This window comes from Macaca thibetana, chromosome 7 (assembly GCF_024542745.1).
Source record: "Macaca thibetana thibetana isolate TM-01 chromosome 7, ASM2454274v1, whole genome shotgun sequence".
NCBI lineage: Eukaryota > Metazoa > Chordata > Mammalia > Primates > Cercopithecidae > Macaca > Macaca thibetana.
In genome coordinates this window covers 13,952,672-13,964,835 of record NC_065584.1, presented here as the reverse complement: position 1 = coordinate 13,964,835, position 12,164 = coordinate 13,952,672, and the positions used below count along the sequence as shown (strand labels likewise).

Sequence of the window (12,164 nt, the reverse complement as noted above, 5' to 3'; positions counted from 1 at the left end):
ACATGTTTTCAGTATGACCTTTCTGGCCATTGTCCCAAATGACACTTATGTACTTACTGATTTGCATAAAACATTTCTGTCATGGCTGTGATATTAGCCTTTCATTTCCTATCTGGAGATATGAGATTTGAACTTTTTTGGGGGGGCAGGATGGGGCGCTTGTCTGGACTTTCTGAGATAGTTTTAGATGCTGTCCGGCTTTTAGTTGCATTTCATAGAACTGAATGGCAGGTTTGTAGTGAAGCCCCAAATAACCCTACCCTAAAATCTAGGATGTGTTCTGAAAATGTTAATCATACATAGTAACAGTGACCAAACAAATGGCCCTAAGAGATGATTGGTTAAATTCTTCATGTTCTAAATGGTGCTAAGATGACCACATCAAAGACTGAAACCCTCTATTTATCCACAGAACAGATACAGCCTGGGAAACGCCAGTGTAATGTGCCAACGTGCCTAAATCCTGACCTGGAGGGACAACCATTGAGGATGAGAGGTTAGTTGAGTCACAGAGTCTCTGACTATAAGAGCTGAAGGAGACTGGACATGTCCATCATTTGGTCACCCAGCAGGTACAGCCTTTTTCTTAGCAGCTCCATGGAGTGGGGATGACCTTTGCCCAAACACCCCCGGTGGCTGAGAGTGCGTGACATCTCATCTTTGAACATGGCCAACGGTTCTTCCTTATAGTGACTTTCTAACCCTTGCACACAAAACAAGTCTAGTCTCTTTCATTTATATATATATTTCGAGACAGGGTCTTGCTCTGTCACCCAGGCTGGAGTGCAGTGGTGCAATCTTGGCTCACTGCAACCTCCTCTGTCTCCTGGGTTCAAGTCATTCTCCTGTCCCAGCCTCCTGAGTAGCTGGGATTACAGGCATGCACCACCACACCCAGCTAATTCTTGTATTTTTAGTAGAGATAAGGTTTCACCCTGTTGGCCAGGCTAGTCACAAACTCCTGACCTCAGGTGATCCACCCACCTCAGCCTCCCAAAGTGCAGGGATTATAGGCATGAGCCACCAGGCCTGGCCTCTTCTATTATTTTTGGGCATTGCTTATTCCCTCAGTCTTTTCTGGACCAGACATTCCTAGGTCCTTCAGCATTCCTTCTCAGACATATCAGTTTTCCATATCATGCCATATCTACTCTTCTGAGCATGGTCCAGCTAATCTGTATTTTTTCTAGAATATTGAGGTCATAGGCTAATAGTTTCTTTCCAGCTCTCTGAAGTATATATTGAAAAGATTCACTTGACTTGATGCTGCTCACGGAATCAAGCTGAAGGCCAGTCTGTGCTAAGGTCAGAATATTCATTTTCAAAATTAATCCCATGAATTTTAACTACCAAAGTAGTTAATTGTTACCTTTGTTCTTTTTTAATTGAGAAGGCAGATTTGCCTATCATTGGCAGAAAAACAGAATACCCAGAAAGAACTATGATCCCATCTCACAACTAGGCTTTTAAATCAAGTAGACCTATTTTTCTAGACCATGTCACTCTTCTAATTTTCCTAAGGAATTAGGAGATACTGATCTCCAGCTTTGGCTCACATTTCTTTGGCAATGAATAGCAGTTGTAGTCCCTGTATTGGATGAGGTGAGATTCTTCTCATCTATGAGGCTAGGAAAAGCTTTGATGAGTAGAAGCAAGGGTGGTTGAACAAATCTTTGGTGCTTGTTCATGATCTGGTGACTCAGTAGCAGCAAAAGTAGAATGAGGTGATGAGAACACTAAGATGGAAAGTCAGTCTCTTTCATGGTAAACTGAAGAGCCCATCAGTGCAGCTGGGGGATTGATCCATGCATGCCTGCTTTGAGACAGACACCTTCATAATTTCTTCTGTATCCAAGACTCGCAAAGGGACTTTTTGTCAAAATCTTCAGCTTCAAAGTTGGGCTCTGGAGGTGGGCCCCTCTTCGTTCAAGTTTCTGAGAGCCTTCTGTTTCTGCTGCTAGCTCAGTGTAGAGTGCACTTCAGCTATTCAGATGGGGAGCCAGTAGTGGAGGCATCAGAAATGTTGGCAGCAACTTGGAGGTGATAGGAACTGCCTTTAACATTGCAGACTTATTGTGACTGAAGTATAACAAAGGTGGCTGAGGTCTGTGGCTTCCTTTTTGCATTTCCCACCTCCTCCTAGTACGTTACTCTGTGTTCCTACTTCAGTAGCAATATTTAGGAATCCATTGATTCAGCCAGTGTTGCCCTATGGGGGTCAGTGTCCAATAACTGAACGTGTCTGCTTTTATAGATGACAGCCATAAATATTGCATCATACATTCCGTCACATGGAAAAACAACTTCACAATGCTATTGTCAAAAACACCTCTTTCTTGGCATTTGTATTAGGCAAATAATTAGTTTGAAACTGCCAGAATGACTTCAAGTCCCTCCCTTTTCTTGACTTTAATTGTGATTACTATATAACAGTAATTGGCAATAATCTTCTGAAAGGCTTGACTCAGAGGATTTTTAATTAAAAAATCAATTTCTTAAGTTTCTAGTAAGTCTATGTACTTATCATCATACATTGTATGGGCTGAATTTTTCCACTTCTAGACAAGCATTTTGACATCTGGTTGATGTGGTCTGTCAATGTTCAAGAAATGCGGGGTATTGAATTTAAATTTTCTGTGTCTTGGTTTCTTGAAGCAACTTCATGCTGTTTACCGTGCTATTTAATAATCAATTGTGTCTTCATTTATCTTGGATTATTTCTTGCCTTTGCTGTTATTAATCAGTGTACATTTATGCTTGTAATACTGTTGCTTCCACTCAAAGTAACATACTTATGAAACAATTGAAGATCTTTGTGAATGATACACTTATGTATACTTAGGGAAGGATGTTATCTTGGAAATAGCTGATAGATATAGTAGTAGAATTTGGATTCCCATTTGGGAGCTTGGGAAGTGACATAAAGATATTTTCAGATACTTTCCTTTGCAGTTTGGATTTGTAAATGTTCTGCTTCTCATATTTGTGTAATCTTTGATCAGACAAAGGAGTCTGTAGTATAGAAGCATCTTGACTTTTCAAAGGCTCAACACCATTTTTTCTTCCTAAAATTCAGATCGAAACACATTGCCCACTTGGCTAGCTTTATGAATATTTTGATTCCTTTAGAAACTCATTGTCTGAATCATTTTCTTTCTCCTATTTGAGGAAAGGTCATACCAGATTTTTTTTTTCCTCCCAACGCCAAGATACTAATTCCTTGATGAGAAAGATTATTTAATGACTGTTGGATTTTTCTGCCTTCTTTCCTGTTTGAAGAACTTAGAGTTTTAGTTATTACTTTGTAGAACATGGCATTATTCTGAATGATCACTTTGAGATTCTTCTTGGGGGCCTCATTTTCATCTGAGACTCTATCTTGCACTAATGGCTTCCTTAATGGAGAAAAGCTTCCTGACTCTCCAGACTGATTTACTCATCCCTGGAGCATGTTGCTAAGATTCTTGCCTCAGATTTCTTTGAAGCCATCAAACCCCAAAGTTTTAAACACTGTGGTATTGATTGGCTGACGTGGAATGAGTCACTGGATGGTTCCTTCAAAAAAACTTGATATTACATTCATAAATACTTCAGTTTGAAAAATGAGAGTAGAGGCACAGTGGCTCACAGCTGTAATCCTAGCTCTTTGGGAGGCTGAGATGGGAGAATCCCTCGAGCCTAGGATCTTGAGACCAGCCTGGGCAACATAGTGAGACCTTGTCTTTACAAAAAGCTTAAAAATTAGCCAGGCATGGTGGCGTGTGCCTGTAGCCCCCGCCACTTGAGTGGCTGAGGTGGGAGGATTGCTTCAGCCTGGGAGGTTGAGGCTGCGGTGAGCCATGCTCACGCCACTGCACTCCAACCTGGGTGACAGAGCAAGACCTTGTCACAAACAAACAAACAAACACACTGATATTTCTTAGCTCAAAGATCTTCCATTGCTTAAGTGCATGGAGTTCTGGGATCTTACCACTTTCCCATATTAGCAAAACTGTAATGTTGATATGCATTTGTGATTTTAGAAATGCAGTATCATATGGGCAGTTTGCATTTATGCCTACAAATAAGAATTGTAGCTCTTTTAAGGGCACCCTTGAATAGATTTCCCCCTTTGTCTTTCATCTTTGTCTTTGGACCCTGCTGGCACACCTGAGCTCTTTCTGATTTCTTTCAAAGTCAAGAAGCAAAGAGAGAGAAGTCTAGCTCTTCACTTCAACCAAGTAGAAACAAATCACAATCTTTCTTGACTTCATTTCATGATTGAGGGCTTTCTGCAGTACAATTGGGATGTCCAAGTTGCATTCCTGGGAATGTGATCTTTGGAGGGTTTCTAAGAGGAGAACCAGGCCTTTCTTGGCCCCTTGAAGCTCATCTGTATTCACTGGTTGTCCCTTTGCTGCTTACCCAGGTGCCACCAAATCCAGCCTGCTGTCAGCACCAAGCATAGTCAGTATGTTTGTGCCTGCACCCGAAGAATTCACTGACGAGCAGCCGACGGTGATGACGGACAAGTAAGCTCGCACAGCTGTTTTCTTCACCATGTTTACAGAATTTGAGTTTGGTCACCACAGTGGTGAGAAAGTTTCAGAAGAAGCGTGCTTTACTTTTAAGTCATAATTTGTTCTTCCAGTATATTGCCTGACACACAGATGCTTGTTCAGTGAGTATGATAAAGAATAACCAAAGCGGGTGGATTGCTTGAGCCCAGGAATTTGAGACTAGCCTGAGCAACATGGCAAAACACTGTTTCTACTAAAAATACTAAAATTAGCCAGGTATGGTGGTGTATGCCTATAGTCCCAGCTGCTATGGAGGCTGAGGTGGGAGGATCACTTGAGCCTGGGAGGTTGAGGCTGTGGTGAGCTGTGATGGTGCCACTGTACTCCTACCTGGGTGATAGAGTGACTGTCTAAAAAGAAAAAAACTTGTAAGATTTCAAGTTTAGAGAAATCCCCTTGGACCAGGAAGCCTTCTTGGTAAAAGTGACCTGATTGATAAATTAGGTAGATGATATGATTTGGCTGTGTTCTCACCCAAAACTCACCTTGAATTGTAATAATCCCCACGTGTCAAGGATGGGGCCAGGTGGAGATAGTTGAATCATGGGGGCAGTTTCCCCCATACTGTTCTCATGGTAGTGAATAAGTCTCACGAGATCTGATGGTTTTATGAATGGGAGTTCCCCTACACAAGCTCTCTTGCCTGCCACCATGTAACATGTGACTTTGCTCCCCCTTGCCTTCCACCGTAATTGTGAGGCGTCCCAGCCATGTGGAACTGAGAGTCAATTAAACCTCTTTCCTTTATAAATTACCCAGTCTTGGGTATATCTTTATTAGCAGCATGAGAACAGACTAACACAGTATGCTTCTGATAAAAGGTGAGGAAGGTAAGGTGGAGGGGCTGGTGTGAGTATCCCTGTAGCTGGCCATCCATTACTCATTTGTAATGAGCTGACAGCCACGACTGAAGAAGCGGCGGTGCCTGTCTCATGCAGCTGCCAGGTCATTGAGTTGCCCGTGGAGGGCTCTCCCAGCTCTTCCTTTGGGATTACCCTCCTCCCCAAGTCTTAATCTTTCCTACTTGCCTTTCTGTGCACTCCATTTCTTTTCTTTTTTACTTAGAAATGTGAATCCTATATTTTAAAATGTCAATTTGTAAGACATTTTTATACTTTTTCTTTGGCCTATATTTAGGAAGGTTTCAGAAGGAAAGGTCACAATAGCGGTTGTAGTTCTTGTTTCCCTGCTATTCCCAGTAGACTTTCGCTTCCCTTTGTAAAACCACCCACTTTATCAGCTGGCTTTCGTCGAGCTGAATGAAATGGACCCTACGTTAGGACACGACAAAGAATGATAAGTTGGAAGTTACCTAAGAGTGGGTGCCATTGTTTATGCTTTTACATACAACACTCGGCAGGCCTGGTGAGTTCATAAAACTCATCTGAGTGAGTGGTGGTGAAGAGACTCCATTGTCTCCTCAGGCTTCCCAGATGGTTCTGTAGACTTGATTACCCTGTCTCTTACCCACAAATAGAACATTTTCTGAAGGCCTCCATCCATGCCTAAGCATTTTTCATTTTTAACTTCAACAAATGAAAAACAAATCTAGTTACTGACTTTCCTCAGCAATAATGTCAAATGCATCAAATCCCTCATCCATAGGCTTCAAACTGATGGCCTAGGTGGTACTTATTCTAAGCGAGAGCAGTCACTCACATGCAGGCCGGATGCTGGGGAATTGAAAGAACATTTTCAGTCATCAGAGGCACCTTCGTGGTCTCTGTCATGTGTGCTGTTTCTGTATCTGTGGTGATGGCGGCACTGGAATCCCCTGCTGATGACCAGAGCGGGGCTTCTGATCTCCTTTTGGAGACTTTTCCAAGACCTACTAGAAACAGCCATGTGTGTAGTACATTATATCTTGAAACCATGGATCTTTCTTTCATGGAAAGCATGTCTCTCTTTTCTTTGCAGATGCCATGACTGTGGGGCTATTCTTGAAGAATATGATGAAGAGACACTCGGGCTGGCCATCGTGGTCCTCTCCACATTCATCCACTTAAGCCCAGACCTGGCAGCCCCGTTGCTGCTGGATATCATGCAGTCTGTGGGAAGGTGAATGTCAGCTTCTGTTTTGTTTGGTAGGAAGGTCCTTTATTCGATCTCTATCTTGAACTAAAATCTTACCAGTTCAAAAGTAAAACATTCAGCCACCTTGTAGATACTGGTATTTGTGAGGTCAACTCAGACTAGTTTTAAAAACTGAATAGACCCATCTTTCGACTGAATTCTCCAGCTGCCTAGGGTCATGAGTCACAATGTCAGAGCAAAGCTAGAGGCAACTGCACTAAGAAAACCCCACTGTTTGTTACCCCATCACTAGATGAGCTAATGGGTGTAACCATGCACACAACTGTCAGCAGTTGATAGTAAGCACTTCATAAGTATTAGCTGTTATTATTATTTCTCTTTACCTGTTTTGAGATGGATTTTCTAGGCATTTGTAATCTCAAGGACACCTCATTTAACTATGAAACTTGGGGCATTGTCGTGTGAGGAGACACACAGTAATTACAGCAAGTTCACATTTCTGACTCAGATAAAAGAAGGATGCACACATTTGGGGAACAGGGCTTTCATCCTGACTGAGAGGTTACACTTAGCTGCTTTGAGGATGTTCATGCTAAGAAAATGCTATTTGTTAGATAGGACATTAGAAGATAAAGGATATATTTCATGGATATGAAGAAAGCTCAAATTCAATAACAAACTGTAGTCCTAGCATGCACAACTTATAAGAGAGGGTTGAATTAAACTCCACATGAACCTATTAACGTTTCCAATCTGTGCTAACAGTGCCAGGTGCTTTAGGCTGCAGGTGTTAGACAGAGCTCTTGTCCTCAGGTGCTTTGGGCTTAGTTGCTGTGACAGTTACTGTGGACTCATTGACTAGCCAAACAAGATAGGGTGTGATTAAATGCTGTAATGAGTGGAATGAGAGAGAGCTAAGTGCTAGAGAAGATTAGCATAGAAAACATTTCTTAAAGAAAGTTTATAAGGAGGGGGTAGGACAAGAACTGGATTCTGCAAATTCTTGGCATTTGAGGAAAGGAAAGAGAATGAATCTCAATGGAGCTAAAATTTAATCCTTTTTTAAAAATGAAAAAATGCTGACTTCAAGTTGAAGACAAACAGGAAAGCATTATAAATTCCTCAACCCCAAAAGAGTATGGTTTCCTTATCCTCCCTCCCTCCAGTTTTTTTGGTAGTGTCCTTAGGAGTCATATAGACAGAGATTGTATAAAGGTAAGCGTGACCATTGCATCTCGAGACTTCAAAATAGCTCATGTGCCAAGTAAGGGATGGGTATGGGGATATGGAGAGATAAGAAAAGATGAATTACTTCATTAAGTTTGACCTAGTCATAGTAATTGCAGAATAAATGCTGTGTCAGCTATCAGCAATACTTGGGGAGTTGAGAGTTTTTATTAATACCAGGTCACAATTTCTACTGTCAATACTTCTTAGTTTCAGAACGGATAGAATTATTGTTCCGATCTGCTATCATCTCTTTGAAACAGATGATATAAGTTGTCATAGCTACATAGAGGGTTTTGTTTCAGTTTTTTTGTTTGTTTGTTTTAACATAAGTGAGAACAATATGTGTTCAAACATTGCCAACTGTTAGGATGGAAACACACGAGCTTTGAAGAAAAGCAAGGGAAAACCAGTAACAGATACATTTTTACATATTTACATACACATATATTTAAATCTCTACCTCCTTTGAGTAGACTAGCAAGAGACAGGGAGTACATTTAGTGCAAGCTGCCACAATTCTTAGCAACCTAAGCCTAATCACCAAAGCTACCAAGAAAACAGATTCAACTGTCAGCTAATTCAGGGCTTCCTGGCATGTCTCACATCATCACAAAGAACAGATGAGGTCATGTGGTTTTACAAACACGTTGTTTATTTGTGCTAATTATGACCACAGGGACCATTCCCAGCAATTCCAAGAGTTTGTAAGCTCAGCATAACCCTTTCATGGATCACCCAAGCTTTTCCATATGATCTCATACTTTGCTGTCTGCTTGGATCCCTCTTAAATGATCCCTTTCTGTAGGTACAGCCTTTAAAATCTCATTTGCTGCACCATTAATTACTGTTTAGTTTACTTGCCAATGTTTATCTATTTGTTGTAGTGACATTAGCATGAGAGGGTCTGTAAACAACACAACTGGGAATGGTGTCTGGTGTTAGTGGTTGCTGGACCCTCTATTCCTCTCTAAGTGGGGTCTGGCTCAGCTCACTCTTACACTTGTAGTCCTAATCAAGTAAATAAATTTGCAACATTCTCCTTATCTGTTTCTTCAGTATCTTACTGATCCAGACATGTTCTTCTAAACCCATCAGTGTAGTCCATTCTCTTTCTATACGATAACATATAGAATATTTCCACACATACAGAACCGTATAATTATACTTTTCTGGAAATTACATGCTCCATATCGTTTACTTAACCAATACGTCTCTCTTCTCAGTGTAACATTTCCTTTCTCCTCATTTCAACTCAACAGCTGACAGATATTCCTCATATCTATTTTACTATCTTATGGAGGCTTTTACTGTTTATGGTTTGTTTATAGTTAGGTTTCCGAGGTTATATACAAAGAAATGAATTTTGAGTTGAGTTAATATGGAGAGGGACTGGGTCACATGTTGTTGTGATAACTGTTTGACCTGGCTGCAGGCGCCATGTTGTAGAAAACCAACTTTAACTGCAAGTGTTTCCGTGAAAATGTCTAACTTGATGTAGCAGGTCTCAAGGACTAGGTCAGGTTTAACTCTAGAGACTGACAACTGAGTGGGCCCTCTGTCTGTCAAGGGAATTGGCAACATTATACATGTCTCCCCATCTAAACTGGAAACACAACAGGTCCTCCCACAATATTAATGCATTTCATCATGGAAACCTAAGATGTTTGTGTGACTCTCTTTACTTTATTTCCTAGATTGGCATCCAGTACTACCTTTTCTAATCAAGCAGAGAGGTAAGGTCCTAACGTGAGCCCAGATCTCACTTTCTTTTCTCCTCTGTGCATGTTCATCCCGTTTCTAAAACACCAGTGTAGGGCTGGGTACAGTGGCTCGCATCTGTAATCCCAGCACTTTGGGAGGCCAGGGTGGGAGGATCACTCGAGCCCAGGAGTTCAAGACCAGCCTGGGCAACATAGCAAAAAATAAAAATAAAAAAAATTCCAGCTTGTGCACCATGGAAGGAATATTGTTAGGCTCCAGTTGTAGCTCTAGAGAGCACTAGTTATTCATTCTCTGTTCATGCCTTCATTCATTCGTTCATTCACTGACTCACTCATTTTAGCCAACGAATACTTTTAAGCCCACCCTGTGCTAGACACTTAGGTCTTCACTGGGGGCAAAACTGACATGATTCCTGCCCTCATGGGGCTTATAGTCTATTCATGAAGCCAATGTGAATAAAATATTTGCACAAATTTATAATTGTAAACTGTGCTAAGTGCTATGAAGAAAAAGTACAGAGAGACTTATACTAACAGTAATTCATTCAACAAGTATTTATGGAATGACTACTAGTTATTGAGGTTATAGTAACTATAACAAAACATCAAATCCTGGCTCTCAGGGAACTTACATTCTAGTTGAGGAGGGAGAAAATAAACAAATTAACCAACAGGAAAACTGATTATGTAATTTAATATCATTTAGTGCTAAATGCTACGAAAATGAATCAAGCAAGTCTGGGAGATAGAGAGTGCCCAGAGCTGGTATTTTAGATATAATGGTCAAGGACAGCCTTTTTGAGGAGGTAATATTTAAACAAAACCGGAATAAAGTGAGAGAGTGATCCATGCAGTAATTTATAGACATAACATTCCAGGCAGAGGGAACAGTAAATACGAAGTCTCTAAGTCAGGAAAATGCCTCATATATTTGGAGAACAGACTAATGTGGCTGGAGCAGATTGAGTATGAAAAAGAGTGGGAAGAGATGAGAGGGAAGAGGCAGTGGGAGCCAGGCCAAGTAGAGCCCTGCAGGTCGTTTTAAGGATGCAGCAGGGAGCCATTGGAGTGAGGAGCGATGTGCTTTAACCTGCTGTTTTAGTCCACTTTCACGCTGCTGATAATGACATACCTGAGACTGGATACTTTATAAAAGAAAGAGGTTTAATTGATTCACAGTTCCACATGGCTGGGGAGGCCTCACAATCATGGTAGAAGATGAAGGAAGAGCAAAGGGACGTCTTACTTGGCAGCCAGCAGAGAGAGAGCTTGTGCAGGGGAGCTCCTATTTATAAAACCATCAGATCTTGTGAGACTTATTCAGTACCACAAGAACAGTATGGGGAAAACCACCCCTATGTTTCAGTTATCTCCCACTGGGCCCCTCCCACAACATGTGGGAAGTATGGCAGCTACAATTCAAGATGAGATTTGGGTGGGGACACAGGCAAACCATATCACCTGCTTTGAAGGATCACTGCCTAGTTACTAATCAAGGGGCATGAAGTTTTAGTCAAGCCAGATGAATGAGCTCTGAAGATCTGCTGCTGTACAGCATTGCATCTACAGTCAACAGTAATGTATTGTACACAAACATTTTTTAAGAGGATAATTCTCATGCTAAGTGTTCTTACACAATAAAATAAATCTTTTTAAGGAAAAAAATTGTAAGGATACCTCTGGCTTCTCTGTTGAAAATAGGTTATGGTGGGGGGCTAAAAATGGAAGCAGGGAACCACTTTGGAGACCATGTTAGTGGTGCAGATGAGAGGTTAGTGGTTTGGTCTAAAGTGGTGAGAGGCAGTCACATTAAGGATATATTTAGGAAATATTTGGAAAGTAGAACCAACAGAATTTGCTGATGGATTGGATGTTGGGTGTGAGAGAAAGAGAGGAGGCAAGAATGACTCTCAGGTTTTGGTCTAAACAACTGGGTGAGCGGGTGTGGCATTTGCTGAGATGAGCAAACCTGGATGAGAGCTGATGGTGTGAGTGGGTGTAACAGGTGGTCCCAGTCTGGTCTTGGTAGTGGTAGAGAAGGGGAGAAAGAGGGCAGGGCTCCCTCAAGAGGCGATGTTTAAACCAAGATCTGAAAAAATGAGTTTAACCTAATTATGCACATAGTTATGGAAAGAGCATGGTAAAAAACGGTGTGTAGGAGGAACTATGAAAAAGCCAGTATAACCACAGCACTGAGATGCAAACGCTTGCTGAGTTTGACTTACCAGATTGTACATGACTTATAAACCACATTAAATATTTTGGACTTCCTTGTAGCAGCAGTGGGAAGCCAGTGAAGAATTTGTAAGCAACAAGGTGTGTGTGTGCATGCATGCATGTGTGTGTGTGTGTGTTCGCACATGTGTGTGTGTAGCATGTAGAAAGGCTACTTTGACTGCAGTAGGGAGAAAGAACCAGAAGAGGGCAGGAATGGATGCTGTGTGTGACTTTGGTCACATTGATCTCTCTGCCTTAGTTTCCTCATCTGTAAAAGAGAGATACTAATATATGCCTTCTTGTGCCTCAGGGGTATTTTCTGTGGACCCAAATGATAGAGTGTATATGAGAGCATAAGTGTAGCAAGTCCTACAAACATAAGATGATATTATTGTTGACATTG

The 12,164-nt window shown here is 41.3% G+C and overlaps 2 protein-coding genes across 17 annotated transcripts in view; one reads left to right on the top strand and one right to left on the bottom strand.

The window, feature by feature from the left end:
- Positions 1–12,164, bottom strand: part of LGMN (legumain) — a 1,022,235-nt gene that overhangs the window by 936,977 nt on the left and 73,094 nt on the right. The window lies entirely within an intron of this gene.
- The window catches only part of UNC79 (unc-79 homolog, NALCN channel complex subunit), a 277,488-nt gene that overhangs the window by 205,760 nt on the left and 59,564 nt on the right, over positions 1–12,164 (top strand). For all 16 annotated transcript variants that reach the window (XM_050798992.1, XM_050798985.1, XM_050798983.1 and 13 more), the window contains 4 exons: positions 413–496; positions 4,409–4,511; positions 6,477–6,617; positions 9,518–9,556. In XM_050798992.1, the coding sequence (XP_050654949.1) occupies positions 413–496; positions 4,409–4,511; positions 6,477–6,617; positions 9,518–9,556 (367 nt within the window). The remainder of the gene's footprint in view (positions 1–412; positions 497–4,408; positions 4,512–6,476; positions 6,618–9,517; positions 9,557–12,164) is intronic.